At 35.1% G+C, this 15176-nt stretch overlaps 1 protein-coding gene across 1 annotated transcript in view; it reads right to left on the reverse strand.

The window, feature by feature from the left end:
- Nucleotides 1–15176, reverse strand: part of RYR2 (ryanodine receptor 2) — a 754552-nt gene that overhangs the window by 443370 nt on the left and 296006 nt on the right. The window contains 2 exon segments of the mRNA XM_021072683.1: nt 2121–2135; nt 11173–11193. Of these exon segments, the coding sequence (XP_020928342.1) occupies nt 2121–2135; nt 11173–11193 (36 nt within the window).

A 15176-nucleotide genomic window follows, 5' to 3' on the forward strand; every position in this document is an offset into this window, starting at 1 on the left:
CACATACATACAATGGAACATTATTCATCCATAAAAATGAATGAAATAACAACATTTGCAGCAACATGAATGGACCAAGAAATTATCATGCCAAGAGAAGTTAAGTCAGACAAATACAAACACATGATATGACTCATATGTAGAATATATTTAAAAAAAGATAAAAATGAACTTATTTACGGATAGAAACAGACACATGGACTTTGAAAAAAAACTTATGGTTACCAAGGGGGAAAGGTTGAGGCAGAGGATGGACTGGAGGTTTGGGATTGGCAGGTATACACTATTGTACATGGAATGGACTGTCAATGGGTACCTGCTGTATAGCACAGAGAACTCTCTACCCAATATGCTGTGATAACCTATATGAGAAAAAAAAATCTGAAAAAGAATGGATATGTGTATATGTACAAATGAATCACTTTGTTGTACAGCATAGATCATCATAAAATTGTAAATCAACTATACTTCAATAAAACTTTAAAATGGAAAAAAATAAAAAGAAAAAAGAAAGGGCTTAAGATACATGTTTCAGGCAACTAGCCCATTCATCATTCTCCAAGGGAATGGAGACATGGACTTGCCAAGGGATTTGGATGGGGTGAGAGGATAAAATTGTACAGTAAACACAGATTTGCCAATCAAAATTTCTAATTAAAAAAAAAAAAAACCCAACTGTGTGAGTTATTGATTCATATTTGCAAAGAGAAAACATATTCATGTTTTGCTGCTGTTGATAACATTTCTCCAACCCAAACCCTTATTTCATGGTATAGCTAATTAAGCAGTTCATGTTCGCTCAGCCCAAGGTAATAACAGTGTTTTCTACTAAATAAGAATAACTGGAATTATTTAAAGTATTGTGTCCTTGTTGATAGATGACTTCAAATAAGTACTTTGCTTGTCCTCCTATTCAAACTGTTAAATTCCTAAAGCTAATGAATAAATTCATTTGTCAGTAAAATGGCCCTGATTCAATTTTGTCAAATATGAACATAATTCAATAGACTGACATGAATACTTTGCTGCCTTTTCTTCTGAGCAACACTTTAAATCTATATGTATAATTCTGATTTAACACCTTTCAGAACTTGTATCTTTTGAAATGATCTTCTTTGGAAACTATTAATATATTAGAGGCTTTTATTAACCAAATACAATAAATTTCTCTATACATTGTTTCTCAGATTTTTGGATAAAATGTAAATTTCATGACTGTTATGTGAGACATGTGGCAGGTATATAAACACAAAAAAACATTTCGCTTTATGTCTCAAAGAATGACATTGTATTTTTCCTCTCCTTCTACATATGTCATTCAATATCATGACTGTATTTTTATTCTTTACTTTTCGTTTGTTTCCTTTTAAAATCTTTTCATTTTTTCTTTTTCTTTTTAAACTTTTTAGGGCCGCTCCCACAGAATATGGAAGTTCCCAGGATAGCAGTCGAATCAGAGCTACAGCTGCTAGCTTATGCCAAAGCTACAGCAATGCCAGATCCAAGCCGCATCTGAAACCTACACCATAGCTCAGGGCAATGCCGGATCCTTAACCCACTGAGCGAGACCAGGGATCAAACCCTCATCCTCATGGATACTAGTTGGGTTTGTTACTGCTGAGCCACCATGGAACTCCAAAACCTTTTCATTTTTCTAATTTGACTTAGGAATAAAAAGAGATAAGAATTATTTTCACTTCTTACGTAATAAGTAATTCAATAGTAGGTAGCTTCTTGGTGCCTTGTCTAATTTCCCAGTGTATGAAATTCCTACTGCATTCGTACAACAGAGCATAAACACAAACAGCCAATATCATCCCCAAAGTGAAAATTCTAAATCGAGAGCTACAGAAAAATATCTATTTCAATGGGAGAAACACCTAAGTGGGCTAAGTAAGACTTAATATGTCACAGTAAGACCCAAAGATGTCAAACATCATTCGCTGACAAATCTAAACATGTGAGGTATTTACTTAAACTTAAAGGTTCAAAAGTTTGATTTGATTTTTAAAAACTTTAAAATGTGAAGAAAAGTACCATGGATTGAAAAATTAAACACGAGTAACCAAATTTAAAACACGCAAAGTACTGCATATATAAGAGATGATCCAATGCCTTACCTTCATCATGAATTTCTGTAGGGACATAAGGAAAAGAGAAAAAAATATTAAATACACATTATCTCAAAGACATTTTAAAATATTTATGAAGACTCCATTGTTCTAAATGGAGTGATATGAACAATAAACAAAAAAACATTCAGTGTTGTCACAACAAAACTTAGTATCAACTACATGCTAGAGAAAAGCTGTAGCAAGCAAAACTTTTTTTAAAAAATATTTTTACATTAGTTCTGTTTCTGTGAAAACATGCTGCTTGACTTTAATGCGTGATTCAATTTATAACATATCTAAGCACCCAGAAAAAAGGTAAAATCTAAAATTAAACTCTGAAAATGCTTTAAATTTTTTTCATTTTATCCATTGAATAAAAATGCAGTAATATAAACAGCAACCCAACTAATTTAAGTAAAAAATAGCAGATTAGAAATAGGTAAGTAGATCATCAATTAATATGCTGTGATGAGCTGCCCATATTTCATGCAAAATGACAAAAAAAGCAATTCATTAGACATTACACATTGCGATATGTGAATTTCAAAGAAAAACCACAAAAACTTTTCTCTTTCTCTTCAAATGACCCATCCATTTCACATGGTTTACATTATAATAAATAGCTCTTTTTTTTTTGCCTTCTACAAAACATATATACATATATTCCTTCCTTTTTCTTTAGACTCATAAAGTTGCTTTGACTTCTTATTCCTGTGAGAGGTAAGGGCAAAGAAGGAAAAATGATATTGCATTTCCAAACTTAGGGCTAATTTAGTTGTCAGGAACATGCAAATTCTACAGAGAAAAAATATACACATCCACATTAAAGAAAACAAGCGAAAGTTTTCTAGCATAGATGTTAAATTCCACACTTGTTCCCTGAAACATACATACATAGTAATTTGTATATTACTAAATGGCAATTCTATTATGATTGATTATTTTTATTTTCAATTTGTAATTTTAAGGAATAACTGTAAAAAACAATTTCATTCTCAGCTTAGAAAATACTGTGTATAGTTATAATTTTGTACCTAATAATCCATGGTAAATGATATTGGGGAACTTATTTTCCATGTTGAAACTGACCAATCACATGACTAGTTGTGATTACCAGTGATGTAGATAACACTAACTGAGAATTAAGATCTTTTTTTGGGGGGGGAGGGCGCTATTTGTCTCTTTGTCTTTTGAGGGCCACACCCATGGCATATGGAGGTTCCCAGGCTAGGGGTGAAATAGGAGCTACAGCTGCTGGCCTACACCACAGCCACAGCAATATGAGATCCGAGCCACATCTGCGACCTACACCACAGCTCAGGGCAACGCTGGATTCTTAACCCACTGAGCAAGGCCAGGGATTGAACCCATGTCCTCATGGATGCTGGTCAGATTCGTTTCCACTGAGGCATGAAGGGAACTCCAAGAACAATCATTTTGAGCCTTGATTCAAAGAAAAACAAAATTTCAAAATTTTGCTGTAGAAAATGGTTTACTTCATGAGATTTTGTTTTGTTTTGTTTAAATTGATCTAGGTTTTGGAGATTTTTCTTTCAGAAATTTTCTTAGCCTGATTTTATCAGGTACCTAGCTTGAGCTGCTTTAGAATTATAGTACATAGAACAAAAAGAGCGGTCAGTCTGGTTACCGAGGTCTGTCTGCCCTCCATAATTTTCGGTTGTGTGTGACCACAGGATAAGCAAGTCACAAAGGAGACTAATCTATTTATAGGACAAAATAGAATTATTATGTAAACGAGCAAAAGCTTAAATACCCATCTTTAGCATGAGGAAGAAGAGCAGATGTGACAGACAACACATTATTTTCAAAAGATAATCAAGAACACGAAAGATCATGTGTGACATTGACACTAACTTCTGGTATCAATCTAATGGTCCATTTGGCTTATTCCATTATGAGATATTCAAAAGGGATCATTCAAGGGTGAGGAAACAAGCAAAATACAGTTTTTAAAAAGGGTAAATATATTATTTTCATCTCAATGCAAACACTGCTTATGTATGATAAGCAACAGAAAAAGAATAACAGTAAAAATCCTTTAAAAGTTGTGGAAGTGGCTCTTTCACCCCTTTCCTGTTTGCCCATTTCTGTTCCCCTGTAACCTTGAAAGAACCTAATTATAGGAATGAGATCACCAGGCAATTTAACCTAGCTCCTGCTTAGGTTCTTCTAACCCATACCATGCCTTGTCTAACTTGTTCTTTTTCGAGGTATAAGATATAAGAATGAAGAATTAAGTAGTTAGGGAATGACTAGTTCTCTACCCCCAAAAGCCCCCTTAGCAATCCGCAGGCAAGGAAACATCTGAAGAGAGAGTCAGCCAGTCTGCACTCAATGGAGAAAGATATGGAACCCAACCTCCTGCCTAGATGGTTCTCTGAGATTTCCACCCCAACTTCACCCCCATTTTCCCCTTTAAAAACCATCATGGCTGAGCAGAATCTTCAGAGTTGGTCTCTGGACACAAGTTCACCTTTTCCCCAGATGGCTGGCTTTTCTGATTACACTTTTCCTTTCTACTGCCATTTGCCTCTCAAATTACTGGTTTTTGAGTAGCAAGCAGTGGAACCTGAGTTCTCCTTTCATCACTGAACAGAGAGAAAAAGAAATTCATGAATATAAATATGGAAACAAATTGCCTCTATTTAGGTGAAGAAAATATCATTTTATGCTTATAATAAGTTTAATAAGGAAATTAATTATTTAAGAGTTATAATTTCATTAGACCAAGAAACAGAAATGGATGACTATAAAGACAAATCTAGGCATGGTGCTTGCTGTCTTAGAAGAATTTGGGGGATCATAATCAATTTACATAGAAACACAAAATGGGAAAGATTATTTCTTTAGGGTAAAACTGCAAGTAGCAATAATTCAGTGTCCCAGGTTTGGTTTAGTTACTTCAAAATTGACAGGTCAGATGAATCTTCAAATGTGAGCAAGATTTTGAGACATAACCCTGCATTCTGCTACATTAACATGAAAACCAGGAAGAGAAACAGCAATCTTTATGATCTAACTCAAAACAGATGGCCCTGCAAGTTGAAGGGATGATAAAAAGAAGTTTTGGGTCTATAAGCATATAACACTTGATCTAGAAGATCTGAAAAACCTAAGGGATTTTCTTAGCACATGCAAATGATTATGCATTAAAAAACAAATCAAATAGCAGTACTTCATTCTGAAAATTATAATCAAATATCAGACATCAAGAGAATGCATAATTATATTCAATCTGTTCCTGGTATAAAGGAAAAAAAACAGTAAGTAATTCGAGTGATGTAAAAAGCTGGTCTACCATAATTATGCTTTTCAGTTCAACCTTGGATTTTTTTTTTTAACTGTTAATTCAGTTTTGTGAAATGACAACTGATCACAAAAACTAATACCTCTATAAGTGGACCTTTCTTGGGAGTTTTAAAAGAACTTTTACTGAAATAGATCAGCAATTAGCAACAAGGCAACAAAATAAATATGTGGGGGTTATTAAAAAGAATTATCAGATAGGACAAACTGAGAGGCTAGGGCAAAATTTTGGTGCTGGAGTTCTAACATGAAGTTTCCACTAAGGGAGTAAATGTTTACTCTGCACACCAACTATCCATCAGATTTAAGCCTATTTTGTCATCTTTTCTTTCCTTGTATCAAGATGCTCAGATTCTGCATAATCTTCCAACTGGTCACCTCTCCTTTATAAGTGAGGCTGTACACTGGTTAACTCCATGACGTTGAGAAAAGGAAAAATTATTTCTGCACCAAAGACTGAGTTTGTTGGTGGCTTTTTGAAATGAATGATTATTCCAACAATTGTTAGGGGGTAAAAGAAATGTAAGATTAACAATTCCAAGTTCCTAACTATATCAGTATATAGTACCTAATAGCATATGTGGGTATAATTTTTCTTATGATGAAGATATCCTATGTAAATGCTCAACTTTCTAAGACTTCCCTACTGAAAACATCCAAGACTGCACTGATGGGTATTGATGGTAGGTCCAGAAAGCATCCAAAAAAGGCTCAGCTTTTAGACCATGAAAGAGCAATTATACATATAATGGTGCAGCCCATGGCAATGCTCTTACATCACTTGTATTAATAACCATTAGGGGCAGCTAGCTGCTGGTATCTTTCTTTAAAGAATTTGTTATATTTCAACCTACAAACAGTTCTGTACAGATAGTGTTTAAACGGACTGTTTTTTCTCTTGCATGTAATAACTTTGACCTATATATGTAGACATAATTATCCAGTTCTTTAGAAGGTTAAAGGAAAATAATAATTCTGATAAGCTACTATAAATTCTCATACTTTTATCTCTGTGACACATTTATAAATCACTGAGCTAATGCTTAAAATAAGCTAATATTCTAGGCATGAATGCCTAAAATATGAAGTAAAAAAACTAGGGCTTCTTTGCTTTCCCAGCTTGTCTCAAGAAAGAACATCCCTCAATCAAAAAACAATGAACTAATCTCTACAGAGGATATGTGGATAATAAAGACTGAGGACCTATAAAGCCTACCCTATACTGACAGCACCACCTTCATATAAAAACTTTCTATATCAGAATATAGAAGATTCTATCTATTTTTCCAAACCATTTTGTTAGTAAATCTCGACAACATGAAAGCATTTCTTAGACCCTCACATCATAATAGCTGCACATCATAATAGCTGCATTATTCAAACTCTGTGGCACAGTGGGTTAAGGATCCAATGTAGTTTCTGTAGTGGCTCAGGTTGCTGCTGAGGTACAGGTTCAATTCCTGGCCTGGTGCAGTGGGTTAAAGGATCTGGTATTGCTACAGCTGCAGCTCAGATTCGATCCCTGGCCCAGGAACTTCTATATGTCATGGGTGCGGCTAAAATCAAAACCAAAAAACTATTGTGGAGTTAGGCTCATTTGAAAGGATTTTGCATGTTAACAATTACAACAGCATCAACATATGTTTTTAAAAGAATAAGTCTATATAGGAGACATCATTTGGTCTATAGACAATGCTTCACATACAACAATATGACAATCTTTTCCATCCCTTGACTATTCCCAACTTCATCCATGACTTCAATCCTAGGCCTCCATGTTAGAAACAAGTGCTATAGGCTAGGTGGATAGAGGCTGAGGGTGCAGTAACAAGTAATCACTTTTTAATTCAGAAGTCAAAAATGTTATTCTCCCTTGAAGAATGAAGAGCTTCATTTTATTACACAAGGAGCTCATGACTCAATACAAATGTCCAAAGATGCTCAAAGAAACATTAGAGAACAAGTGAAGGTGGGGAAGAAGGGAGGAAGAGAAGAGGGGCGGAGAGAGAGAGATGGAGAGAGAAAGAGAGATTGACGAAGTTTTCAGAATGTTGCTATAAGAAAATGTATAAAGCAGCAAATCTAATTTTCATATATAGTTAAGTTTTCCAAGGTTTCTAAAAGTCTTATTCTAGGGCTGTTACATGTATTCTGTAGATAAGCAAATATACCTGGATGTTAAAATAGGACACCTGTCTCAGAACAGAGTGATGGCAAATACTACCATATTCGAAAACCACCCTGTAATACCAATCAAATATGGACCCTAAGGGGGTGGCTGAAAACGCAACTGTTGCCTAAGCTGATCCCAGCTCCACTGTGCTAGAAGAGTTTGGAAAACAGAGAGAGATGACCCTTAGAGAAAGGTGTTAGTAGGCCTGGACTCCTGCTTCTCCCCCTATCCTGCCCCACACTCCTAAGCGTGCCCTCAGCTCTAGCCTAGAAAGGATGGCCTAGGGGCAGCTGTGTCCCAGCAGAGCAGCACTGCAACTGTGGAATGACCATACTGCCAATAGCAAATGGGGGCCCCACTAGATGGCCAGCCTGGGACTGTCTTCAATGCTACTAAGCGATCAGGGATGAGGAAATAATCACCACTGATCAGAGGAGGAGCATTTGGAGGCAGCAAGAGAATTCCAGGTCAGATTTCTGGTGAGAGAATCTCCATTTGAAAATGTCTCCCAAGTGCCTATGGAGAAAGTCAGCTGAGAACACCTGACCAGCCAGATGAGCAGCAACACTCTCATCAATGAAGACTCACCTGTTCCCTTTCCTCTTCTCATTGCCATGACACCCGGGGAGGGTCACAAGTGCAGGCAATGCGCAGGCCCTTGAGGATCACGGCAGGGGGAGATGAGATGCAGATTCCCATATCCTGCCCCCAGCCTCCTGCCCGGAGAGGCCCGAGCTGTTGTAGACAAGTTAACCTGAGTTAACCTCAAAAGTGTGCCATAACATAGAATTGAGCATTTTAATTAGTAAAATGATACTTGTGTGACTTGAAATGGCTAGGGGATATTTCGCTGTCTAAGAGTAAAGTCCTGGAACCCATCCTAATGTAACCCAGGGGACACAGGGGAACAAGCCCCAAGAGCAGGTTGGTAGATAGGGCTTAATTCATTTTCTATTACCCTTCAAGTTAACAGAAAAAGGTAAGAAATTCTACCTGTAAGAGAAGATTTTCAAATTCCCTATAAGTGTATAAGATTTGACCTATATGGGTCTTCAAGAAAAGAAATATGTCAAATTAAAATTTACTGAGACCTATACATGTAACAATTACCAGTTTTCTAAAACCAGTCCAGCAGGATATTTCCATTATATGACATCTAAATGAACATATAATTTCTTTTTTTTTTTTTTTGTCTTTTTGTCTTTTGTTGTTGTTGTTGTTGCTATTTCTTGGGCCGCTCCCGCGGCATATGGAGGTTCCCAGGCTAGGGGTTGAATCGGAGCTGTAGCCACCGGCCTACGTCAGAGCCACAGCAACGCGGGATCCGAGCCGCGTCTGCGACCTACACCACAGCTCACGGCAACGCTGGATCGTTAACCCACTGAGCAAGGGCAGGGACCGAACCCGCAACCTCATGGTTTCTAGTCGGATTCGTCAACCACTGTGCCACGACGGGAACTCCCTGAACATATAATTTCAGTATCAACACGTCTTAGCATTAATAAAATAGATTAATAATATTTTAGAACCAGAAAGGACTAGTCCACATTCTAACCCTATAAACAAGGAGATGAATGTCCTCAAATACTTTACATAGGTTATAAATTAAGTCACTTATAAAGCTAAATTACATGAATGTTATCTCCATTACTTTCCCAGAACTAGAAAGCAATCTAATCTCTAAGGTAATAAGGGTTTTCAAATAAACTACTAAGAACAAATTTTGAGATAAGAAATTATTATGAAAATGAGGGAGAGAAAAGCCACATTGGAGGCAGATCCAAAAAGGAACCAAATGCACAGAGGGAAAAAAACTGGGAATAATTCTAGACAAAGGTAAAAAGAGGTTTTACTCATTTATATAGTGTCTCTAGTTCCAAAGGAATTAAAGCGCCATGAGTGGTTACTTCAAGAAATACTGACTTGGGGAGTTCCTGTCATAGCTCAGCAGTAACCAACCCCAACTAGTATCCGTGAGGATGCAGGTTTGATTCCTGGCCTCACGCAGTGGGTTAAGGATCCAGCATTCTCCTGAACTGTGGTATAGGTCACAGATGCGGCCTGGATCCCATGTTGCTGTGGCTGTGGCATAGGCTGGCGGCTACAGCTCCGATTAGACCCCTAGCCTGGGAACCTCCATATGTCACAGGAGCAGACCTAGAAAAGGCAGAAAGACAAAAAAAAAAAAAAAAGTAAGAAAGACAGAAAGAAAGAGAAAGAGAGTAAGAAAAAGAGAAGGAAAGAAAGGAGAAAAGAAATAGTGACTTGTATACAGCCCTGAAATACTGAAATGGAAGTGGAGGCATAAAATGATGAGAGAGGGACTTGTTTCCGGATGGCTAACCTTGGGGAAGGAGAACAAATAGGTGACACAACATGTTCTTAGACAGAAACAGGCTTCCATTCCCAAGACAAGAACTTGAATCAAAAATCAAAAACCATAGGCAAAGAAGAAGATGAGAAATTTGGAAAATACTTGAACACAATTAGTAATAGCTTAGTTTTATAAAGAAATAGATCATGAATTAAATTATTCCAGAGTTATAGCCCAGAAGTAGTAGTTCTCAAAAACCCATATGGGTGTCACCATCATGGAAATGGTAAATTTAATAAACAAAATTTTCCTTGAACATAAAGGACTGAAAGAAGTGAAAAAGAGCAAAGAACCACAAAAAAAACATGGTTTGGGGGGAAACACGAGTGAAAAGGTACTGAAAAGATAGCACATGTCTCAAAATGTTGCCTCAGGAGAACTGCATCCCAGAATCAGAAAAAATAATGAAAGCAAAAAGGAGCCAGTCTTAACCAATTCACCATATTAAGTCACAGAGCAATTAACAACAAAACAGTACAAGGAAGGTCTTACTGTTTTGCACACTTGAGAAAAAAACTGGATCTGGAACATCAACTATTGGTAACATGCTAGTTTCCATATTCAGTATTAGGAAGTGTTCACAACTGGGAGGATCCCTCTCTTTTCTCTCCATCTCCTGCTCTCAACAGGTAAGGAAACGGAGACCAAGGGTAGTAACATAATTTGGCCACATCATACAATTTGTCATACTGTTGGTCTCCAAATTTAGCCTCCAGAATTCTGCAACTATTATCTTTCCTCATGGCAGCTTGTCATTTACTTTCACTTTTTAAGTGTCAATGAATATGTATTTTTCCATGTGCTTTTTCTATAGCACATGAAAAAATGAGCGCTTAGCAGTAAGATTTTCAAAGTCAACATTTTTTGGTAAAAGATACACAGCATTAATAATAAAACCTTCCATTGTTCAGAAGCATATCATAATTACAAAGGCAAATATATATAAACTATAATGTACTAGGAATAGAGAATATTTTAATATCTTTCATTTAAGATGAAGCAAAGCCAGAAACTTATAAGGTTCGAACTAGAGACTGATAAAATGTGTTCATTACAACATAGCAGTGATTTTGAATACCCATAGTACCAGCCACACTAGGAAGCAAAACAAAAAAATTAGAAGCAACAGCAAACATGCACCTGTTTAGATAACAATCTCTTTGTAAATACATGGAAACACCTACCCATTTTTCCACATCAACTTTCTGTGGAAAGAAAAAGCCAAAATAAATAACAAGCAAACAAATAAATAGCTAGCAAGGTTTCAATTACTGGCATTTAAATAAATTGAACTGTGATCCCTGCACCAAAACATATTTTCAAATCTGAGGGCTATTAAACAGTAATTCAAACTTTAAGTTTATAACATTTAATCTCCTCCAATAAACAAATAAACAAATAAAACAATTTCAATAAATCTAGTAATCAGAACTTCAAAAGGCATTTGCTGGGTAAACATCAGGTACATAAAATAATGACAATATTTAAAAGGAAACATGAACATTTACCTTGTTCTCAAACATACAGAGCTCTAACTATAAGAATCCATTTAATGAAAAAGGTCAATTTAGAAACACAGTATCTAACTATAAATCTCTGATGAAATAAAAGAAAATTTCATAGCCTAAACTTTCTAGAATTATATATAAAAGTTTACAATATAATGAAAGGCATGCTTTGCCAAATAATTCTGAAGCTGTATCTGAATCAAAGAATTATTTAAATTGTATTCATTAATGAACATATGTTAAACTCATAATCACTATGTGACCCTTTAAAAATAAAGTGGATATAACTATCTCCAAAGTGCAAAACAGAATAAAAAAGTCATATGCCAGCAAAGACTGCTGTGTACAATGCCCTAAGATTTCTAGCCAATCAATCAGAGTAAAGTAAGTTCAACACTGAGGGACATTTCCATCTCCAGTGTATGTTTCCATAACTGACCTCCCTTCTTTAGGACATACAATTGGTGTCCAGTAAATACTGAGGTTTGCTTCAGACTCTCCATGCATTTATGTTTTCCTGCGATTTTTCCTCCTAAGAAAATTCATTAATCAGGTAAGAAGTTGAGGCTACTTAGGAAGAAATCTTCACCATAACTAAGAATCTTCATTCCTTGGTAAGTTAGCTTCAAGAAGGAAATATACACATACGCACATACACAGGAATTATATTTAAATATTTTAAAGTGATATAAAAATATCAACCTAAATATACAGGTGGGATTATTCTGAAGCCCCAGTGAAATTCAATAGGTTCAAAAGATTTCTTAGAGCATTTTGGCTTCTTCAATTTGTTTAGTCTTCAGAAATGTCTTTTCTAAGCCTATATCCAACCTCTGAATTTAAAAACACATTAACTATTATTTAAGAAAGAACACTTCACAGAATCAAAAGCCTTCATTTTCAATATAAGTTTTTAAGATATTTAGATATTGCATAAAGTTCAAGTCTTCATTTTAAATATTAAGCATTAGAGTTGATAAATCTCTTTCTTTAGATGTCCTGGGGCAACGAGGAGCAATTTAGCCATGTACAGTATAGTGTAATGATCATTCCCTTTTTTACCTCTAAAAGGAAAAATTCTTATATTTATTCTCTGTCATGAGAAATAATTCGAGGAAACATGAAATGACTTCCCTTTGAATCAGAAAAATAAGATATGTATTTCCCTTTCAATGCATATCCTATTTTAACAAAGACATTTTATTATCCCATCATCATTATTATCACATCTAAATGTTAAACATCTCTCTCTCTCTCTCTCATACACACACACACAGACACTAGAATAAGTGCAAAGAAACAGTGTTGTGGGATTTTTCTAGAAGAAGTTACTAGTTACAAGAGTCAGAGTTACTAGTATTAGTAATAGAAGCCCTTTAATGATCTATATTACAAAAGAGAAACTATTTCTTAAGGAGCAGGAATTAGTCAGCAATAATGTAATAGATCAAATACCCAAAGAAAGGCTTAGCAGCAGCATGTACTAAGAATGAATTTTCAGCTAAACATATAAGACAAGACAAATGGGCCACAGAGTTGAAGGTCTAATAAAGTGCAATAAAGGTGTAATTATATATAAGCAATGCAGAGTGATTTCATGACATGCCTCTTATGAATGTTAACAAGACTTAGTTAAATGCCTAAAAACAATGGAGAAGAGAATGATTTATGTGAAGCTAATCAAGGAAGGAAAAATACAAAGCTCATAATAAACAACTAATTCTACAGTTCAAACAACTACTAAGGACGGGATTAAGATGGCAGAGTAGAAGAATTGGAGCTCATCTTCTCTCATAAAGCAACAAAATTACAACCAACTGCTGAACAACCTTCAACAAAATAGAGTGGAAATTATCAAAAAAGATATTCTACTCCAGAAGACAAAGAGGAGGCCACATCCAGACAGCAGGAGGGGCCATTACACAGTATTAGCAATATCTTCTCAGATCCACCTCCTAGAATAATGACAATAAAAACAAAAATAAACAAATGGGACCTAATTAAACTTAAAAGTTTTGCACAGCAAGGGAAACCCCAAACAAAATGAAAAGACAACCCATGGAATGGGAGAAGATATTTGCAAACAAAACCACTGACAAGGGATTAATCTCCAAGATATATATACCACCTCCTAAAGCTCAATTCCCCCACCCCCCCAAAAAAATTAAAAAATGGGCAGAAGATCACAACAGACAATTCTCCAAAGAAGACATACAGATGGGAAAGAAACACATGAAAAGATATTCAACATCACTATTAGAGAAAATGCAAATCAAAGCTACTATGAGGTATACCACCTTACCAGCCGGAATGGCCATCATCAAAAAGTGTACAAACAATAAATGCTGGAGAGAGTGTGGAGAAAAGAAATCCTCATTTTGTAATGTAAATTTGTGCAAACCAATATGGCAAACAGTATGGAGACTCCTCAAAATACTAAAAATAGAATTAACATAAGATCCAGCAATCACACTGCTGGGCACCTACCCAGAAAAAACCATGACTCGAAAAGATACATGTATCCCAATGTTCATTGCAGCACTATATACAATAGCCAAGACATGGAAGCAACCTAAATGTCCATTGACAGAGAAGTGGATAAAAAAAGATGTATATATACACAATGGAATATTACTCAGCCTTAAAAAGTAATAAAATAATGGCATTTGCAGCAACATGGATGGACCTAGAAACTATCATCCTAATCAGACAGTGAGACACAAACCTCATATGCTATCACTCAAATGTGGAATCTAAAAAAGGATACAAGGAACTTACTTGTAGAACAAAAACTGACTTGAAGACTTTGAAAAACTTATGGTTATCAAAGGAGACAGGTTGAGGGGAGGTTAGGGATGGAGTAGGGGTTTGTGTTGGAATTGCTGTAAAATTAGGTTGTGACGATGTCTGTACAACTATAAATACAATAAAATTCACTGAGCTTAAAAAAATAACCAAATCCAAACAGCATATAAGAGAACACAGTATTACTCCAATATTTTATTACCCAAGTATGTGGGATTTTTAAATGATATATTGATTCTGCTAATTGGGAAAAAATATTTTCACATCTATAGGAAATTGCATTGGATACTTTATCATTTAAGACCAAAAAAAGGCAATGTTATTTTTCAAATAAAAACAAAATTTCCATTAAGGAAAACATAATAGTCATTTAAATACCAACTTGGTTTAGTAGAGAAGCTGTAAGTTAAGAATATAATTCAAAAGCAATTAATTCTAAATTATATAATCAGATAAAAAGTGGAACATTCACATAATACCTCCATTTTTGTATTCATAATTAAGTCAATATATAAATTTAATGAGTATATTTTAAGAATATTAACTATGTTTAATTAACATATACATTATAAATTTAGGGCAACCAAACATGAAATATTCTAAAATGAATAAAAATAAGTTTGACTACTTCTTTCAAATTGCATAACTTATTTACTGTTTAAGGTAGAGAATTTGATTATTAAATCTATAGGATTTAATAATAAGTTACTATGTGCCAACTTGGAGCTAAATATTTTACAACATAAAATATTTGCTATCTTATTTTACATATGAGGAAACAAATGGCACATAAATGTGTTATAAATTTTACTCAACAACAGGAGGTCACATGATACTAAACGATGGAGCTTGATCTTGAAATTTGGGTCTTTAAC

This window comes from Sus scrofa, chromosome 14 (assembly GCF_000003025.6).
Source record: "Sus scrofa isolate TJ Tabasco breed Duroc chromosome 14, Sscrofa11.1, whole genome shotgun sequence".
NCBI classification, from domain to species: Eukaryota; Metazoa; Chordata; class Mammalia; order Artiodactyla; family Suidae; genus Sus; species Sus scrofa.